General features: G+C 41.5%; 1 protein-coding gene across 1 annotated transcript in view; it reads right to left on the reverse strand.

Moving 5' to 3' along the window:
- The window catches only part of apaf1 (apoptotic peptidase activating factor 1), a 53,824-nt gene extending 35,556 nt beyond the window's left edge, over nucleotides 1–18,268 (reverse strand). Inside the window, 22 exon segments of the mRNA XM_034163305.1 lie at nucleotides 400–525; nucleotides 690–809; nucleotides 992–1,117; nucleotides 1,502–1,630; nucleotides 1,884–2,030; nucleotides 2,855–2,980; nucleotides 3,139–3,279; nucleotides 5,399–5,524; nucleotides 5,946–6,072; nucleotides 7,394–7,578; nucleotides 8,127–8,240; nucleotides 8,356–8,487; nucleotides 8,814–8,981; nucleotides 9,151–9,389; nucleotides 9,556–9,687; nucleotides 9,860–9,972; nucleotides 11,949–12,138; nucleotides 12,339–12,467; nucleotides 12,470–12,619; nucleotides 15,815–15,929; nucleotides 16,666–16,838; nucleotides 18,109–18,268. Of these exon segments, the coding sequence (XP_034019196.1) occupies nucleotides 400–525; nucleotides 690–809; nucleotides 992–1,117; nucleotides 1,502–1,630; nucleotides 1,884–2,030; nucleotides 2,855–2,980; nucleotides 3,139–3,279; nucleotides 5,399–5,524; nucleotides 5,946–6,072; nucleotides 7,394–7,578; nucleotides 8,127–8,240; nucleotides 8,356–8,487; nucleotides 8,814–8,981; nucleotides 9,151–9,389; nucleotides 9,556–9,687; nucleotides 9,860–9,972; nucleotides 11,949–12,138; nucleotides 12,339–12,467; nucleotides 12,470–12,619; nucleotides 15,815–15,929; nucleotides 16,666–16,809 (2,979 nt within the window). The 5' untranslated portion in view covers nucleotides 16,810–16,838; nucleotides 18,109–18,268.
- Nucleotides 18,269–18,450: the final 182 nt, after the last annotated feature.

Genomic DNA, 18,450 nt, shown 5'->3' on the forward strand with positions numbered 1-18,450 from the left:
GTCAGCCTGGCTACAGTGCTGAAAAGAAACCTGGGGTTGTTCTTATTTTCTTCAATTAGTGATGAGTAGAAAGATGTCCTAGCTTTACGGAGGGCTTTTTTATAGAGCAACAGACTCTTTTTCCAGGCTAAGTGAAGATCTTCTAAATTAGTGAGACGCCATTTCCTCTCCAACTTACGGGTTATCTGCTTTAAGCTACGAGTTTGTGAGTTATACCACGGAGTCAGGCACTTCTGCCTGACTCTGTGGTATAAGCAGATCACAGACATGACTTTAGTTTTGTGTCATGTCTGTGATCTGCTTTTTTTCTACAAAATTAAACAACTGAATGAACATCCTCCGAGGCCGGTGATTCCATAATTTTTGCCAGGGGTTGTAGGCAGGCAGCGGGAGGCCTACCTGTACTGTCCCGTCTTCTTGACCAAAGGCTACAGCAGGAGGCTTTCTGCACATACAGGTACAACGGATCCTGGACTTCTTCTCCTCAGACTGGAGCAGCACCGATCCTGTTCTACCATCACGAACCTGTCACACAGTGCGAGTAAGGTTTGAGACCACCTGTGTGCACTGAAAGCTCTCACAATTACACATTTGAATACAGACACATTCCAGTTTTGCCATCGTTTATTCAGCAAACCTGCCTCTCATTTATTCAATCAATCAATCCCTTGCACTAGTTCCCATTTCACCTGCAACCTGTTGCAGTTGTCTGCAGCCGACACGATGATTTCTTCATTGTTAAAGAGAACGTCAGAGTCTCTTTTCAGGCAGACGGCTGAGGAGATGTGCACCTTCTTCGTCTCCCATAACTGCAGAAAAACAGTTCAAATTACAGTACAGAGACCCGTTACTCTTGTTTTAACCTTCAAGTGACAAAGCACTGGTTTTACAAGCTTCGTTTTCATCGTATAACTGATGCTCCTTATTCAGCTGATGAACAGTGGTTGTAGATACGCAATAAATGGAGCAGAATTCAAATTTAATGTCTTACCCTGACTGTGTGGTCATCAGAGCAGGAAAGCAGCTGTGAGCCATCAGGAGAAAACTGGACACGATGGACCCAACTCAGGTGACCACTGCACTCAGTCTTCTTCTTATTGGCCTCTAGATCCCAGAGCTGAAAGACACACATGCACAGGCTCTAAGCCTATGGTTTTCAAAAAGAAAATGCACAATTGCTACACTGTTGCTTCATGAGAGTTTTGTACAAACGATACATCAGTGGAATAACTTTTCTGTTTATTATTATTCTTGCATTGGACACCTTTTGGTGACTTATGCATGCAGTCACAGAACACAGGTGAATGCATGAATATGTGCTCTGGAAGGGATAGAAAGCTGACAAGACACCGGTGAATATCAAGTTCAGGCAGAATTCAGCCACAGTTTGTATATAAGCAAAAGGAGAGAAAGAAGTAACAAAGACCATCATGAATAAAATGATCTATTTTCAATGCATCAAGGTATATAGTGTGTGTGTGTGTGTGTGTGTGTGTTGTACCTCGACAGTGTAGTTTGAGAAAGCGATAGCCAGCAAACTGCTGGTAGGACAAGCGTGACAGTATTGCACTATGCTAATACGATTGCTCTTGAGCTCTAATAACATGTCCGATGTCTCCACGTCAAACACCTAAGAGCAAAACGACATGGAATAATTTTTTGAAACATTGTACAATAGCATTTTTATTAAAAAAAAAAAAAAAAAAAAAAGATTATTTTTTAGTCTCTTTCAATGAAAACTAACAACAAAGGCAGAAATGAAACCATGTTGTATTTTTATCTCCAAGGAGCTGAGGAGTCTACTGTTATTCAGGATACTAAGAAATGATATCACACATCTTAAAACCCGAACATGCAGTAGTAGGACCACAGTAAATGCTCACAAAGACAGTGTTCCTGGCAGCACACATGATTCTTTTGCCGTCGGTGGACCAGGTAGTGCATTTAACAAGGACGTCCTCGTCGCTGTCTGGAAACATGTTTTTCACTTGAATCGTCTTCCACTCGTTGGCAGAGGACACCTGAAATAGCTGGACATGTACAGACACAAACAAAGATGATGAGGGACATCAGGGAAAACAAACTTATGAAAGCAGCCCTAACTTAATGTGAAGAGTGTGGAGGGGGGGTGGGGGGGAGCTGCTTGAAGAAAGTGCTGGTTTTGGATGCAAAACAACATCTAGTTGATCTCCGCTGCAGGGAATGAGAGATGATTACCGAGGCTGAAACTGCTACAAAAAAAAAAAAAAGATTCAAATTAATCAATGTCAGGAAGCCAGTTCACCATTAGAGTGAAAAGTGGCCACAAATAAACAGAAGTTCCCCAAACAAAAATCACTCTTCCTGGGGAGGGGAAGCTTTTACCATCAGTTCATCAATTTCAAGCAAAATAATTAAACAGTAATTGCAAAGCTTTAAAGTTGTCAACTGGTACATTTTGTAGCTTTTGTAGAGAGCTGTAAATTTTTTCAAACAAATCAGGAGGAGAAATAAAAGGTGACTGCTGTGCATTCTAAAACACTTGGTTTTTGGGAATTTATGTCTTTTTTTGTTTGGAACTGTCCCGGAATCTTGAGTAACAAACACATTTTTCGGGTTCACAACAGTAAATAAGTACATGCTGCCTTACGTGATTCACCTCCACCCACTGCTAATTAACTGACAGGTGCACTCAGCCAATGAGGAGGTGGGAAACACCAGAGTTAAATGATCAGGTGTGAGTAGCGCAGGTAGACATAAAAACATGCAGGGCAGTAGCCTACCAGGAACTGCTTTGGGCCGCTGCGAGTTAGCCAGAAAATTAATTTATGTAGAATTTTTTTTTGGTCCAAAAATTTAATTTAATGCCAGTCACCTTAATAGTACCGTCGCTGGAGGAAGTGGATACATAGACATCGTCAGGGGAGAAACAGCAGTGGTTGACCGGCTCAAAGTGACCAAACATTGTGTTCTGGGAGGTCGGCTTGTTCAGGTTCCACAGCTACAAATACAACAAAAAACAAACAACACAGGAGAATGAAGACTAAGCGTGTACAATCATTAGCGGTTGATTTTCGTCACATATTAAACAGCAGTAAAGAACAAAAAGATGAAGATAAAGCCATTAATAAATACAAATGAGTCAAAACACAAACAAACCTTGGCATTCATCAGCTTGTCATTTGAGCAGGTTGCCAACAGGAGGCGCCGCATTGTGTTTGTAAACTGACAGTGGTTGATCTGTTCTTCATGTTCCTCCTGAAAGATCCTGAGCAGCATCGCTCGCTCAACATTCCACACCTGAAGGTGAAACAAATGGACATTTAGCCAGTGAAAGGACTAAGTGAACACCTCTAAAAGGTCAGCTCAATGGAGTAAGAGTTGGGCTGGCCAATATGCAAGCCAGGGGTTCGATTCCCAGTCAGGCTACCTGTTCGGTTTCTCTGCTGGCGCACTTGACACTAGCACTGACAGCTGTCGACATGATAAAAATCCAAATATACCACATTTCCAATAATGCATTTCCCCTTTGTGCATCTCAGCAAATCACACTGCAGTTTGACCATCACGTGTTGCAGCTTATAGCAGGTGTCGACTTACAGAAAGGCTCATCACCAGTCTTCAAATCTACAGCTGCAGATTGACCTATTTAAGCCTTTATCAATTGTAGCATCATGCCAATACAATTATGCATTCCTATTTTTTTTTTTATCCTGATGACTCAAGTTGCCATGATGACCACAAGTCTGAAAAGGAAGCCAAAAATTTCAAATGTGGTATGGAAGATGTTTTAATCATTTTCTTATTACCTCCGCCAAGGAGGTTATGTTTTCGGTCGCATTTGTTTGTTTGTCTGTCTGTCAGCAGGATAACTCAAAAGGTTTTGAACGGATTTTGATTAAATTTTGTGGAGTGGTTGGAAATGACAAGAGCAACAAGTGATTAAATTTTAGTGGTGATCCGGATCCAGGAATTTTTTTAAAGGATTCTTCATCATTGCGGGATGGGGGAATTTTGACATTCTAGTTTCTAACTCCACAAAAACAAGGCAGAAAGGCTTGAAAAAAATTAGGGTGTAACATAGTCAAATGTTCTATCAAACAACAAAGTTTGGTGATGATTGGATCCGGATTCCGGATCTGGTGATCCAGAATATGCAAAAATATAGGGAAAATAGAAAATGTGTCAGTGTGAGGTGACAAATGAAGCTAGAGATGAACAACTAACACCAAATTGTAGCTGAATCTGTACTGATTCAGTAAGGTGTCATCAGATTTGATGTAGCTTCAAATGTTATAGAGCTAGATCCAGAAGAAAACTGCCATTACCGAAAAATCGTTTTTATACAATAACGTTTGAACTAATAAAGACATAAAAGTGATTCCAAGTTCTAGTGGTATGTTTTCATGGTCAAGGGTGTCAAATATAAAGGAAAGAAAAGTGTATGTATCATAGTTTTGGTTGTAACACTGAATTGTTGAATAGATCACTGTGCCAAGGAGGGAATCTCTTTAGGGTCAGTGACCCTATGGCCTTGTTTAGAGAAGTGTTTCATAAATGTTAAAAAAAATTCATATATTTGCAGTTTAGTTGAATAATAAATTGAATTTTGTCTCATTTGTTTTTGTCTATAAGCACATGCAATATCAATATCAGTGCTCAGATGACAGTAGCTTCTGGGAAAGGTGCAAGTTGCAATAAACTGTGATGCCAAGCGCTAAGGATACATGCTATCCAGTCACAGCAGATGAAACTTTTTTTTTTACTACTGAGCAAACATCATTGTTAGACTTTTTTTTAGCTTCAATGATTCCACGGGGTGTAGATGGTATGGCGTCAGTGACCCCATGGCCTTGGCGGAGGTTTGCACTCTCTGAGTGCTTCTAGTTTCATTCTGATTTTCACTGCAAGTTTTTGTGCTCAACATGTGGCAAGTATGAGTATTATTATTATTATTACTACTACGCAAGTATTATTGATACATGGGCAGAGTTTGCACTTTAATTCTTTTGAAAATTAAAGATTTGGTTGAAGACTAGAATGATTTATACTAGCTGTCTGGGGTGAGGGTGATGATATGATGTGATGTCTGGATGAGGGTCCCTTTTGCCTGCAGCCCCCAGAGTTGCTTGAAACACCCCGATAAAATTTGAGGAAAGTGGTTAGTGCACTTTGTTTCAGTGCGGAATGTTCCCAGTTCAAACCCCACCCCTGCCACATTTCTCCATGTAATGTGGAGTTGAGTCAAGAAGGGCATCCGGTGTAAAACTTGTGCCAATTCAACATGCAGATCCACCTTTGGATTTGCTGTGACAACCCCGCGTGCAAACAAGGGAGCAGCCGACGGGACTTACTTTATTTTAGCCAACAATAGCCACATTAACAAATTTGCAACCAATGCTGCACAGTTATGGTTTACCTTGACTTTCCTGTCACTGGAGCAGGTTGCCAGGAGACGATCATCGGGGGAGAAGGCGCAGCAGAGAACCTCATCCTCGTGAGCCTGGATCTCAGTCAGCTTTTCACCTGAAGTGCTTTTAAACACCTGAGCACACAAATATGAAAACAGAACACATTATACAACGTTTTTATTTAAAAATTCTCTACTAGTTGTTGGCCACCTTTTTTTTTGGGGGGGGGGGGGGGGGACACTTTGCCCCAACATGTCTATGATTTTTTTTTTGTTTATCGTATTTTCTTCCCCTGGCTTCACTGCAAGAATCAACAGCAAGGGGGTGGGAGAGGACAAAAAAAACAAAAAAACAAAAACCTCCTGGAACACAAGGCTCATACATTCAAGCTTCAGGCATGCAACATCAATAATGCATTTTTCATCATTTTATTCAATAGACTTGGCTGTAAAAGTGCAGTCCTCTTCCAAATTTCTCACATTTTGGTCTCCATAGAAACAATTTGGTCTTATAAGTTTCACACATACATTTAAAGGAGCACGTCTGCTTCGTTACCTTCAGCATCTTGCTGGCTCCACAGGATGCGATCCTTGCTCCGTCGTGGGAGAAGCAGGCAGAGTAGACGGAACCCTGATGGGGCTGAATCACCAGGCGGGACAGACTCTCTGCGCCGCTCTTATTCCTGGACAGATTATTAAAAACAGCCCTGTCTATAACACACAGTGTTTCATTAACACTTTCGTATCAGTGTTAGGGGAGCAAGAGTTTATGAATGGCTAAAACATGAAGACCAATTATCAAATTTTCACTTAAAAAACGTTTCAGTTGTAATGAAGCTCGGAGGAGGTTTCACACAGTAAATACAACTGACAAAGTTGAATTTTACCGAGTGGCATGAAGTTTTATAGATGTACACATTTTATCCATGAATAAGACTTCACCTGACTGAACAGGTATTATCTCAGCATAGGTGGCTGTAGGGTGGGGCTTAAAGGGGACTTGACTACACCCCCCCAACTGCACACAAGATTATATTATAAAAGCAAAATCTGGTTTTCTCACCCTCACTCTCTAAGTGATTTGGTCCTCTACACACATCCAGATACCGTTTTATGCAGTCTGCACTGCAATTGTCTGAACAAGTCCTTTGCATGCACTTAACGCAACATATCTCCCTCCCCGAATATTCAGTTTGCTTTGGTACGCTGGCATGACATAAAATGGATAATTTATACAATTCTGTTCAGAAACCAGAAACGGTGAAACTTAGAATTAGGAGGGGACAGTCCAATATTCAGAAAAACTGAAGAAGAATACCCATTCCTGCAGGAGAGCAGCCTCCGATTATATAATTTGCCGTTAGATGTGTTTTTACCAGAGGCCAAAATATGGCTATCGGGTATTCCAAAGACTTTGTGTCCATCTGTGCTCAGCATAACTCCAGTCCAATTACTGCCAGGGTCTTCAAATTCACAGGGACCATTCTTAGGACACGGACCTTGGACAAGTTCAGAGATGGCCAACCTTGACCTATTTTAAGAGGTCAAAAGGTCACATTCTGTTTCCTATTTTTATGCTCATACAGCCCAGGGTGCTTTAGCATTGCGTTATAGCTTTTCTATTATTCTCCCTCCGTATCTTCCCATTTTGACATTTTTGTCCTGTAATTTTTTGTAACACTTGCTATTGTTAAATTTATAAATTAACATGCAATGCATGTACTAGATGTAAATTTTACATTTGCATCAGCCTCTGCTTCATGCCAACCAGACCTTACTGCTACAGTATGCACTTTGTTCCATCATTTCTATGCATATTTTCTAGAGATATTGATTGCATAAAACAATAAGTTCCTACTTAGCCCCACCAAGAAAGACCCACTGGAGCCACCACTGTATTTCACTACCTAAAAGCCACATTCATCATCAACAACTTTGCACACCAATTGTAGTACTGCAAATCTACACACAGCAGAACACTAATAAAGGTGTTAGCTTGCTTACACCAGGTCAAAGTAGAGTTTTCCTGCACTGGCCCGCTGCCGCGCCTGCAGCAGAGCCTGTGTGTGGACCTCGGAGGTGTGCGGCTCAGACAGAGCAAGCTGCACCACGTCAGGGAATGGACGCAGCTCCAGCTGGTGGCCGTTCAGAGACAAAAACTCCTGGAACTGACTGCGTACTTCACTGTTCTGGGTGGGGGGCAGAGAAACAAACAACCAAACCTTCAGATTATTGTAGAAGGTATCAGTCATCATCTGTGAAATGCCATTCTTTTTCTGATGTAATCTTGTTTCTGTGCAAACATTGTGTAATCTTGGTTATTTGTTGAGTTCACAGGTGTGAGAGTTATACATCATCTGTGCTCCAGTTAAATCAAGCAATTCCCCATTTCCTGATCATTAACCATGTCCCATTTAACAAATCTGAAACAGGACAACAAAAACAGAGACGGTCTTTCTAAACAAGATGTCGACGACGTAAAGCCTGAGAACGTCAAGAGCGCTTTGTGATTTGGGGCAAAATAACATTAAATGGAAGCACAGAAAGCAGGCACGGTTATTGGCCTAAAAAAAAAAACCCAAAAAACAAAAACAAAACAAAAAGCAGGTTTTTGACACATTTGACACGTTACTATTACAGCAGCACATATCAGAAATACCAAAAGGCATTTGTGCCATCACCCATTTATTTATTTTATTAAATGATACATGGTAAAAACCATCTGGCTGTTGCTCACCTCTTTGTCGAGAATGGGTCCGTACTCCACATAGTCATTGATGAGGTGAGCTGGACCCATGAGCTGGACTTTGATGCTGACCCAATCCAAAGAGAACAACAGAGCGTAGAGCTCCTACTCAGGGAGCGTGTGAGGAAAAAGGACAGAATTTACTAGAAAATGCACCATGTTGTTACATCTATGTTGCGACCAGTACATAATGGATGTGCACGTCTGTACAGTGTGATACCTGGGAGAGGTTAGCTCTGGCCATGTGGTAGGTCAAGAATCTGATCCAGTAGAGACATTCTTCATCTCCTGATGTGGGAGGACCCTCTTTGTAGTACCTTTGGTACTGATGCACCATTTTAGCATGAAGTTTCTGAGACACACACACCAAAAACAATGCTTATTCTGACTTTTTGGGTCATTTTTTGTTTTAAATGGAAAGTTTTATCACTTAATTAGAGGCCCAGGGATTTACTCAGACTGAAAAACAACATGTAAAGCAGACTGACGAAGTCTGCAAACAGTGAAGAAAAGTAAAAACAAGTTAAACCCATTAGCAAACAAACACGCCAAAAATCGCCCTTGGCTTCCCCGCCAGTGTGGACAAGATCTGTTTGTTTTGACGATATAATCCCAATATCAAAAATATGCAAAGCAACAGTTTAAGATGGTCGTTGAGAAGATGGCATCTACACTTACCTCCAGCTGACTACGGTTCTGTTCAACCAAGAAGTCCAGCTGGAGATCATGGAGGTAGTAGAGGTATTGTCTGTGGTGATACTCAACAAACAGCAGAGACTTGTTGACAAACTCGTTAAGAATGTCCTCCACCTCCTCCAGCTCCAGATCCCACAGAATGGACAGCACCTAAAAGACAGTTTATACCTGGTCACGGGACAGAATGGCTGGTTTTTTATGATAAAGAACTTCATACCATATTGCCAAACTCCTTGTAAACGGTTTGATTATCTGATTATCTTATTAACGGTTTAACTCTGCAAATAAACTGATAGATTGTGAGGAGTCGTTCATCAACCTGAGCAGGTACTTTGACATCCTTCTCCAACACTGTGAGGTCCCTGTAGAAATCTCGATATTCAGCAGGTAAGACTTCAATGCTTGCAGCCATGGCCTGGTCCAGGGCATCGTAGTCGTAGGAAGAAGACTTCCTTATACGCTTGAACTGCTTTTGCTGCAACTGCCGCAGGTAATACTGCCAGCGGTCGGGTTTCTCTTTCAGTAGAGCACCAATCAGGGACACAACCAGAGGGGAGCCTGATAGGGGGAGTACACACGAGCACAACAGTATATGATCACACCAAATAATGGTATCTGTACAGAACCCTGCGTTCAAACAGGAGATGTGTGATCAAGTCTACAAAATGATGCCACCTGTGTGGGTTAGACTTTGGACTGGATGTGTGTGTGTCACGTTACAGACCTTTACATTCTCTCACGATACTACGAGCCTCCTCAGGCAGCCCTTGTGGTTTGTTGTCAGTATACAAAGCCAGGATCTCCAGGGATTTGTTTTCATCCAGACCACTTTCCACTTCCACTTCATGTTTAACGCCTAGGAAAAGAAGAAAAATCACACAAACAATACAGTCCACACATTGTTCAGTTTACTTAAACCTATAAAACCCCAAATCATCCAATATAATTACAAAACATATTCACAATTAAATCTCTTTAAATGAATGGGTTAAAATACTGCTTCAATCGCCAAACACTTTTATACATACCGCTAACGGAATCAGTCAGGCTTCTGTTTCTGGTAGTCAGAAGTATCCGGCAATGAATATCAAATGCTTTCAACACTGTATTGTCCCAGATGTCATCGAGGATGAGCAAAGACCTGAAGGCCAGAACACAAAAATACCCATTAAAGGGGACCTCCAGGATTTTACAACCTAGGCTCCATTTTGAGACATTTTAGGAGTGATCTTTTCACTCAGGACCAAAACTGAATGAATTGGTACATTATTGATTGAGAATGCAAACACAGTCACGGGCTAACTGGCTAATAAATGTAATGGCGTGGGGCAATCAGAAACGATCAGGGTAAACCAGTTCTTGTCACCACTGTACAGGCAAAAATGTAATTTGCTATGTCCAGTACCACAAGTCATGCCTTTTTCATGGCTGAACCCAAATGAACCGAAGATGTTTCAAGGATTCAAAGGATTCAAAAGAATTATATTGTCATATGCACAAAGGAACATGTTCCCTGCACAATGAAATGTGTTTACTGCATTTAACCCATCCTAATTGCCAGTTAGGAGCAGAAGTCGCCTTTAGGCGCCCGGGGACCAGCTCTAGATGTATATCCTGCCTTAGGTCAACAGCAGGGCTGAGCAAACCATGACCGGCCTCATGACGACAGACAAACACACAACACACATAAGCCGGCCCGGTACATGAACACATATAAAAAGCACACACAAGGTAAAACTCAGGAAAGAAAAACCTTCATTGCTGCTGCATTCAATCATGCAGCAGCAATGCAGGAAAAAAAACCCATCAGCACAATGAACAATGATCACACACAACAGGACGAGAGACGACGACCGAGATTTGTAAGAGTCCAGTTATCAGACAGAACACCCGGAAGCCGCCTTTAGGCGCCATCAACGGCCTTGTTCGTCCATTCTGGAGGGAGGAGGGGCCCAGCCCTGAACAGTCTACTGTCACAGTCAACGTCAGAGCTGGAGAAGCTGAGGGCGGGGGAGACCAGGGGAGTGAGGCATGAGCGTTGTTCTTCTCCAGGAGGTTTTTAATCACAGCGGCCTTGAAGTGCAGCTGTGTTTTGGGAAGCCGAATGAAAATCCAGATTAGCAGACGCCTGAAATATTCCACAGTCTGAGACAGAGTGGCTTTCAATACATCTGAATTAGGAGAGGAGATGTGGTCATTACTGATGATCAATGCGGTTTTCCAGCGCAGCCATTCTTCCGGAGATGGTATCCAAAGCGTGGTTAACGCCCGCCAACTGAGCTGACACTACCCTTCCAATCGAATCAATCATGTGGGGCAGCCTGGACGGGCCAATTATTGCCGCGTCCACTTTCTTAATTTTCCGGTAAACCAGCGCTATGCCCGCTCCACACAGCAGGAACCCGGTCACCACCATGCCAAATATATACACATCTTTGACGTCCTCCACAGACAGCGTGTAAAGGCACATGACCTGCCATTTCCAACTGTCCATCATGTAACCCATCACATGTGTCCCGGCAGGACAGGTCGGGTCCTCTGCTCCCGAGTGTCTTGTAGAAAAAAAAGTGTCAATTGCGTTCAGAGACCACTTTAGCATTTTTGCTGTTTCCAGAAGAGCAAAGCTGGCAGCCTCACAGACAACACGCCACAGAAGCAGGAAAGATAAGGAGGGAGGGAGAAGACAAAAATGCGACCATCTCGGCCGAGAGCAAGGAGGCAAAAAAAAAAAACAAAAAAAAAAAAAAACACACATGCTCAGGTAAGAGTACAAGAATACAAGTGCCAATAACTTCTGAAACCAACAAGACTTGATTGTGGTTGGTTTGAACCATATAAAGCAAAACAAAATAACTTTTTGTTTAGCAGTTGTTCCTGTGTTTTATGTTGTAAAATGTAGTTTGTAACCGGGCAGGTGATTATACATACATCCCCTCAGCCATGCATGCATCCTATATCATATAACTGTACTGGACCATTTCTCAATAAAGTTGATAAACTGGACTCATTGTCACTGTGCCTTTACTCTGGAAATCCAGATCTTAGATGTTAGAGGACAGCGATATACCATAATCTGAAACCTATAAAAGCAGTTCATGTTTAGCTACTCTTGCTGACTTTGGGTATTTGCGTAGCATGAGGAAGCGCAGGCGCTCTTTGGCTTCTTCAAGAGAGCTGGGAGGTCGAGAGAGGGACTGCGGATCCAGCTTCTGCTCCAGACGGAAGCACAGTGACTGGATTTTCACCAGGAGGTCTGGTTTATCCAGCTGGCCGATGGACAACCAGTTGATGCCTCCAGGAAAACACTCTGCACATGAAAATAAAAGCACAGAAATTAGTGTTTCAACTGTAAATGCATCAGCGTCACCACTCCGGTAATATACGGCTTATTTAAGAAACAATTTCATGAGTGAGCACACATTCATAGTTAAACACACCTTAAGGGATTTGACTGTTTTTAGAATAAGACGGTGCTAACCGTCATCACACTGTGTCAGATTTATTCACCTTCTATGAGCGCGTGGTCTCTGACAGCTTCAGCAGCAATGACCGACTTTCCCGACCCAGCCATACCGAAGACAGTGACCCAGCCGGGCTCATTCTGGAGCCGGTATAGTTTCTCCCTAATCCGGTTACCAGCTCTGGTCTGCTGACGAATACCACGGGCCTCTGGGGCACGCCGCCTTCACTCAGAACAGTCTGGACTGTTAGACAGAAGGAGGTTACAATTCTGGAATCCACAGATGATGAGTGCATCTTTGTTTTGCTTTTAGGTTGAACAATTAGAGCTGATACTTTCCTCTTGACCAACCAGGATTGGTTAGAAGTGTCCAGACTGTAAAAATACTTTGTGAGTGTTAGATGTGGTGCATTGTCACATCAAATGAAGAACTGATAAAAGGTATTTTGAAAGTCTACAGCAGGGGTGGCCAAGTTCTGTCCTCGAGAGCCACATTCCTCACACTCTTAGTTGTCTCCCTGCTCCAACACACTGAATCCAATGAAAGGCTCATTAAAAGTCTGCTAACGAGTCTTTCATTGGATTCAGGTGTGTTGGAGCAGGGAGACAACTAAGAGTGTCAGGAATGTGGCTCTTGAGGACCGAACTTGGCCACCCCTGGTCTACAGTATTACTGTTGGAATTTAGCTTTTGTGCTTTATGTCCATGATATCAAATCAAATCAATTTTATTTATATAGCGTCAAATCACAACAAACAGTTGCCCCAAGGCGCTTTATATTGTAAGGCAAAGCCATACAATAATTACGGAAAAAACCCCAACGGTCAAAACGACCCCCTGTGAGCAAGCACTTAGCAACAGTGGGAAGGAAAAACTCCCTCTTAACAGGAAGAAACCTCCAGCAGAACCAGGCTCAGGGAGGGGCAGTCTTCTGCTGGGACTGGTTGGGGCTGAGGGAGAGAACCAGGAAAAAGACATGCTGTGGAGGGGAGCAGAGATCAATCACTAATGATTAATGCAGAGTGGTGCATACAGAGCAAAAAGAGAAAGAAACACTCAGTGCATCATGGGAATCCCCCAGCAGTCTAAGTCTATAGCAGCATAACTAAGGGATGGTTCAGGGTCACCTGATCCAGCCCTAACTATAAGCTTTAGCAAAAAGGAAAGTTTTAAGCCTAATCTTAAAAGTAGAGAGGGTGTCTGTCTCCCTGATCTGAATTGGGAGCTGGTTCCACAGGAGAGGAGCCTGAAAGCTGAAGGCTCTGCCTCCCATTCGACTCTTACAAACCTTAGGAACTACAAGTAAGCCTGCAGTCTGAGAGCGAAGCGCTCTATTGGGGTGATATGGTACTATGAGGTCCCTAAGATAAGATGGGACCTGATTATTCAAAACCTTATAAGTAAGAAGAAGAATTTTAAATTCTATTCTAGAATTAACAGGAAGCCAATGAAGAGAGGCCAATATGGGTGAGATATGCTCTCTCCTTCTAGTCCCTGTCAGTACTCTAGCTGCAGCATTTTGAATTAACTGAAGGCTTTTCAGGGAACTTTTAGGACAACCTGATAATAATGAATTACAATAGTCCAGCCTAGAGGAAATAAATGCATGAATTAGTTTTTCAGCATCACTCTGAGACAAGACCTTCTAATTTTAGAGATATTGCGCAAATGCAAAAAAAGCAGTCCTACATATTTGTTTAATATGCGCATTGAATGACATATCCTGATCAAAATGACTCCAAGAGTTCTCACAGTATTACTAGAGGTCAGGGTAATGCCATCCAGGGTAAGGATCTTGTTAGACACCATGTTTCTAAGATTTGTGGGGCCAAGTACAATAACTGCAGTTTAGCTAATTGGTGTGGTCCTCTGGCTTCATGGATAGATAAAGCTGGGTATCATCTGCGTAACAATGAAAATTTAAGCAATGCCGTCTAATATACTTCCTAAGGGAAACATGCATAAAGTGAATAAAATTGGTCCTAGCACAGAACCTTGTGGAACTCCATAATTACCTTAGTCTGAGAAGAAGATTCCCCATTTACATGAACAATTGTAATCTATTAGATAAATATGATTCAAACCACCACATCGCAGTGCCTTTAATACCTATGGCATGCTCTAATCTCTGTAATAAAATTTTATGGTCAACAGTATCAAAAGCAGCACTGAGGTCTAACAGAACAAGCACAGAGATGAGTCCACTGTCTGAGGCCATAAGAAGATCATTTGTAACCTTCACTAATGCTGTTTCTGTACTATGATGAATTCTAAAACCTGACTGAAACTCTTCAAATAGACCATTCCTCTGCAGATGATCAGTTAGCTGTTTACAACTACCCTTTCAGAATTTTTGAGAGGAAAAGGAAGGTTGGAGATTGGCCTAAGATAGCTGGGTCAAGTGATGGCTTTTTAAGTAATGGTTTAATTACTGCCACCTTAAATGCCTGTGGTACATAGCCAACTAATAAAGATAGATTGATCATATTTAAGATCGAAGCATTAATTAATGGTAGGGCTTCCTTGAGCAGCCTGGTAGGAATGGGGTCTAATAGACATGTTGATGGTTTGGAGGAAGTAACTAATGAAATAACTCAGAACATCGGAGACAAAGAGTCTAACCAAATACCGGCATCACTGAAAGCAGTCAAAGATAACGATACGTCTTTGGGATGGTTATGAGCAATTTTTTCTCTAATAGTTAAAATTTATTAGCAAAGAAAGCATGAAGTCATTACTAGTTAAAGATAAAGGAATACCCGGCTCAATAGAGCTCTGACTCTTTGTCAGCCTGGCTACAGTGCTGAAAAGAACCTGGGGTTGTTCTTATTTTCTTCAATTAGTGATGAGTAGTAAGATGTCCTAGCTTTACGGAGGGCTTTTTATAGAGCAACAGACTCTTTTTCCAGGCTAAGTGAAGATCTTCTAAATTAGTGAGATGCCATTTTCCTCTCCAACTTACGGGTTATCTGCTTTAAGCAGCGAGTTTGTGAGTTATACCATGGAGTCAGGCACTTCTGATTTAAAGCTCTCTTTTTCAGAGGAGCTACAGCATCCAAGTTGTCTTCAATGAGGATTGTAAAACTATTGACGAGATATTCTATCTCACTTACAGAGTTTTAGGTAGCTACTCTGCACTGTGTTGGTATATGGCATTATAGAACATAAAGAAGGAATCATATCCTTAAACCTAGTTACAGCGCTTTCTGAAAGACTTCTAATGTAATGAAACTTATTCCCCACGGTACAGATATCATTCTGTAATTGATTTGATGGGACTGTTTAAAGTTCTACTGCTGTGTGACCAAAGCAAACTTCTATAAAGGAACAAGCAAGTGCATCCTAAGATACCCTTTTTGAAACAACCATTGTTACACCATGCTGACACAACTGCTGTCTAAACCGCATTTCACCACCAACCAAAAGACCAACACCTGCCGATCCTTACCATAAGATGTGCAAGCCATCAGCAGAGTTCTTGCTGGCATGAAGTGATATGCAAGGTAAGTTGTCTGGAGAAGACGGGCCAAATCATGGTGCATCTCCTTGATCAGTGCATTGTAGAAAGAAATGTAGGCACGGTTATCCTTCCTCAGCAGCAGCTCCAACAGGGCGACCGCCTGTTCCCTCCTTGTTTCCTGAACATAAACCAGTGAGAAGATGTGGAGGTCACAATGCATATTTAATGTTGCTGTTTTAAACGGTCTTCAAGACTAATTGGAAAAATCGATCACATGACCTCCCAACACAGACATCCTGTGCACTTCAAGATTCATCTCAACACTCAGTACGCCAACTGGGCTAGGTACCTCCTATACCTCAGAGTGCTGAACCTCACACCCTACTGCCATGTGTCTTAGGTCAGTCTAGAACTTTGTTGTATTTTGGTGCTATACAGATAAACTGAACTGAAACGGATTTGAATCCAAAGCTTATATCAATCAGCCAATTATTGTCATTATGATATAAATGAGATCATGAGGACATCATGTTAATCTGAAAATAGACTTCTGTGTGTGCACAGGAAATGCATCACCCCATTTGTGCATTTCATTCAACTTGTGGAACAATTTTTTTTTTTTTAAAGTTCCACACAAAAACAGGAAATGTATGGACTAATGACTTTTGCTGGAATATGAATCTTCCACTTGCACAATCAGATAAATAACCTATCACCCTCCCAACACCCGCCAATTATGCCAACGTAAATTAGCTTAATTTTTCTCACAAATCATCGACACATCTAGGGGTTGGTGCTCACTCCACAGGTTTAGAACAGCTAGTCCAGACTGACATATCATAAATGGAGACCATTAACTTCCTAATTATTGAACCATTTATCTTTTAGTTTCCTTTTACCTCAAGGAGACTCACCTTGGTCAGGACCCCGTCCTCCTCATCCACAGTCAGCACATCATCACTAACCATGTGGTCCATCAAGCAGGAGGGCTTGATGTCCTGCTCCAATTTGCTGCGAAACTGCAAGATGCTGCTCCGTGCACCTTCCTCCAGTGCCATGTTGCATGACACAACGACTGCGCAGCAGCCTGTCGGATTCCATTTCCAAGGAAAGGTAATGAGAAAGCAGAAACTACAGAAAACCAATCATCCCTAAATGTTGAATGACTCCCATCATAGAAAAGAAAGGGTTTCCTCGTGTTTATGTATATTCTATATTTTTTAAAGATAAAAATGTGTGTGATTTTTTAAAATTATAACCAGAGAAATTAGAATACAAGAAAAAACATCACGTAGGTTCGAGTCTCCTATGTGCCTTCTGGCAAACTGAAATTTCACATCTTTTTAAGGAACTCCTTCTCTGTTCCACTCCTATGTGAACCTGTAGAAGTGGTGGTGCAGCAAACAAAAGTTGCACTGTGCACAAGTTTTTTTTTCCAATCACAGCTACAGAACCATGTAACTCCTTCAAAGTTGTCATGGGTGACTTGGTGGCTTCCCTCACTACGTTTTGAAAACAGCCTCATCCAGATTTACCCTAGAATACCACACTGTTTGTATTTCTTAACGACCAATGTAAATAAAGTCCAAAGCTTATTCACTGACTTGGAAGCCATCCATCCCCTGACTGTGTCAAGAAAACTGGGTTTAAAAGTGATTATTTTTATTCACAATAATACTTATAGACAGTATGACCAATTACTTATGGAAATCGAAGGCCGACTGTGTAGACAAATGACTGTAATTCTTAAAGGTTTGCAGTATTTTAGTAGCTAAAGGCCAAGACTTGGCGATGGAAAGCAACACTCCGCGGCAGGCAATCAAGTCACACTATTGAGGTTTCAAATCCCGCAAAATCTTGCAAGCACTTAAAGAGGTGGCTGCCACGGCGAGATGTTTATTGTATTTTATATATATAATTATTATTAGTAAAATAGTTTCACGGCTACGCAATCAGTTCCTTTAGTAAACCCTTAAATTAATGCTGGAAGTTTACATTACAACCATATTTCAATTGTCTGACTTCAACTTTGTTGCGGTAGCATGTATACCAATATTACAAAAATCGTGTCACTGTACAAATATGTACTTTTACACCTGACTGTCCTCCTTTTGGAGGGTGTTCTTGAGCTGGCCAACTACTGTTAAACATAAAATAAAAAAATAAAACTCCAGGTTAATAGTGCTGCTAACCTCACCAGTGCCGAAAGTGAATATATACTACATACCTAATATCAGGAAATATTTAGTTTGTAAAATTTACGGCGACCTTTGAACTTATCAACAGTATTTCAGCACTTGCGTCGACAATTCACTCTGACGTGCTAAAAATGAAACAAAGTAACCACGGGTACTTACAAATGTCTTTTCCTTGACCCCGACTTTCTTTGTTGAGATGTATATTACTGTATAATATAGTGACTTTTTTAAATTTAAAAAAGTAAATTAGTAAAGTGCTAATTTTAGTTTTTACGCTACACGCCCAATTTTGAAAGTAATAAGTCGCTTCCTCGTTTCAACAAAACAAAACAAAAAAAAAAAAAACATTTCGCTGTGTGCTCGGAACCAATCGTGGCACTCGATTTGAGCCACGTGATTGGTTACGTCAGTCATTTGTAACTGGGCAAATCGATGTTGCCTTCGCGTACTACTTGATAGCTCGTAAATGTTAAAACCAGCACAGTTGACTCGGGTCAGAAA

The sequence above is a fragment of the Thalassophryne amazonica genome, chromosome 22 (genome assembly GCF_902500255.1).
Source record: "Thalassophryne amazonica chromosome 22, fThaAma1.1, whole genome shotgun sequence".
Lineage (NCBI taxonomy): Eukaryota > Metazoa > Chordata > Actinopteri > Batrachoidiformes > Batrachoididae > Thalassophryne > Thalassophryne amazonica.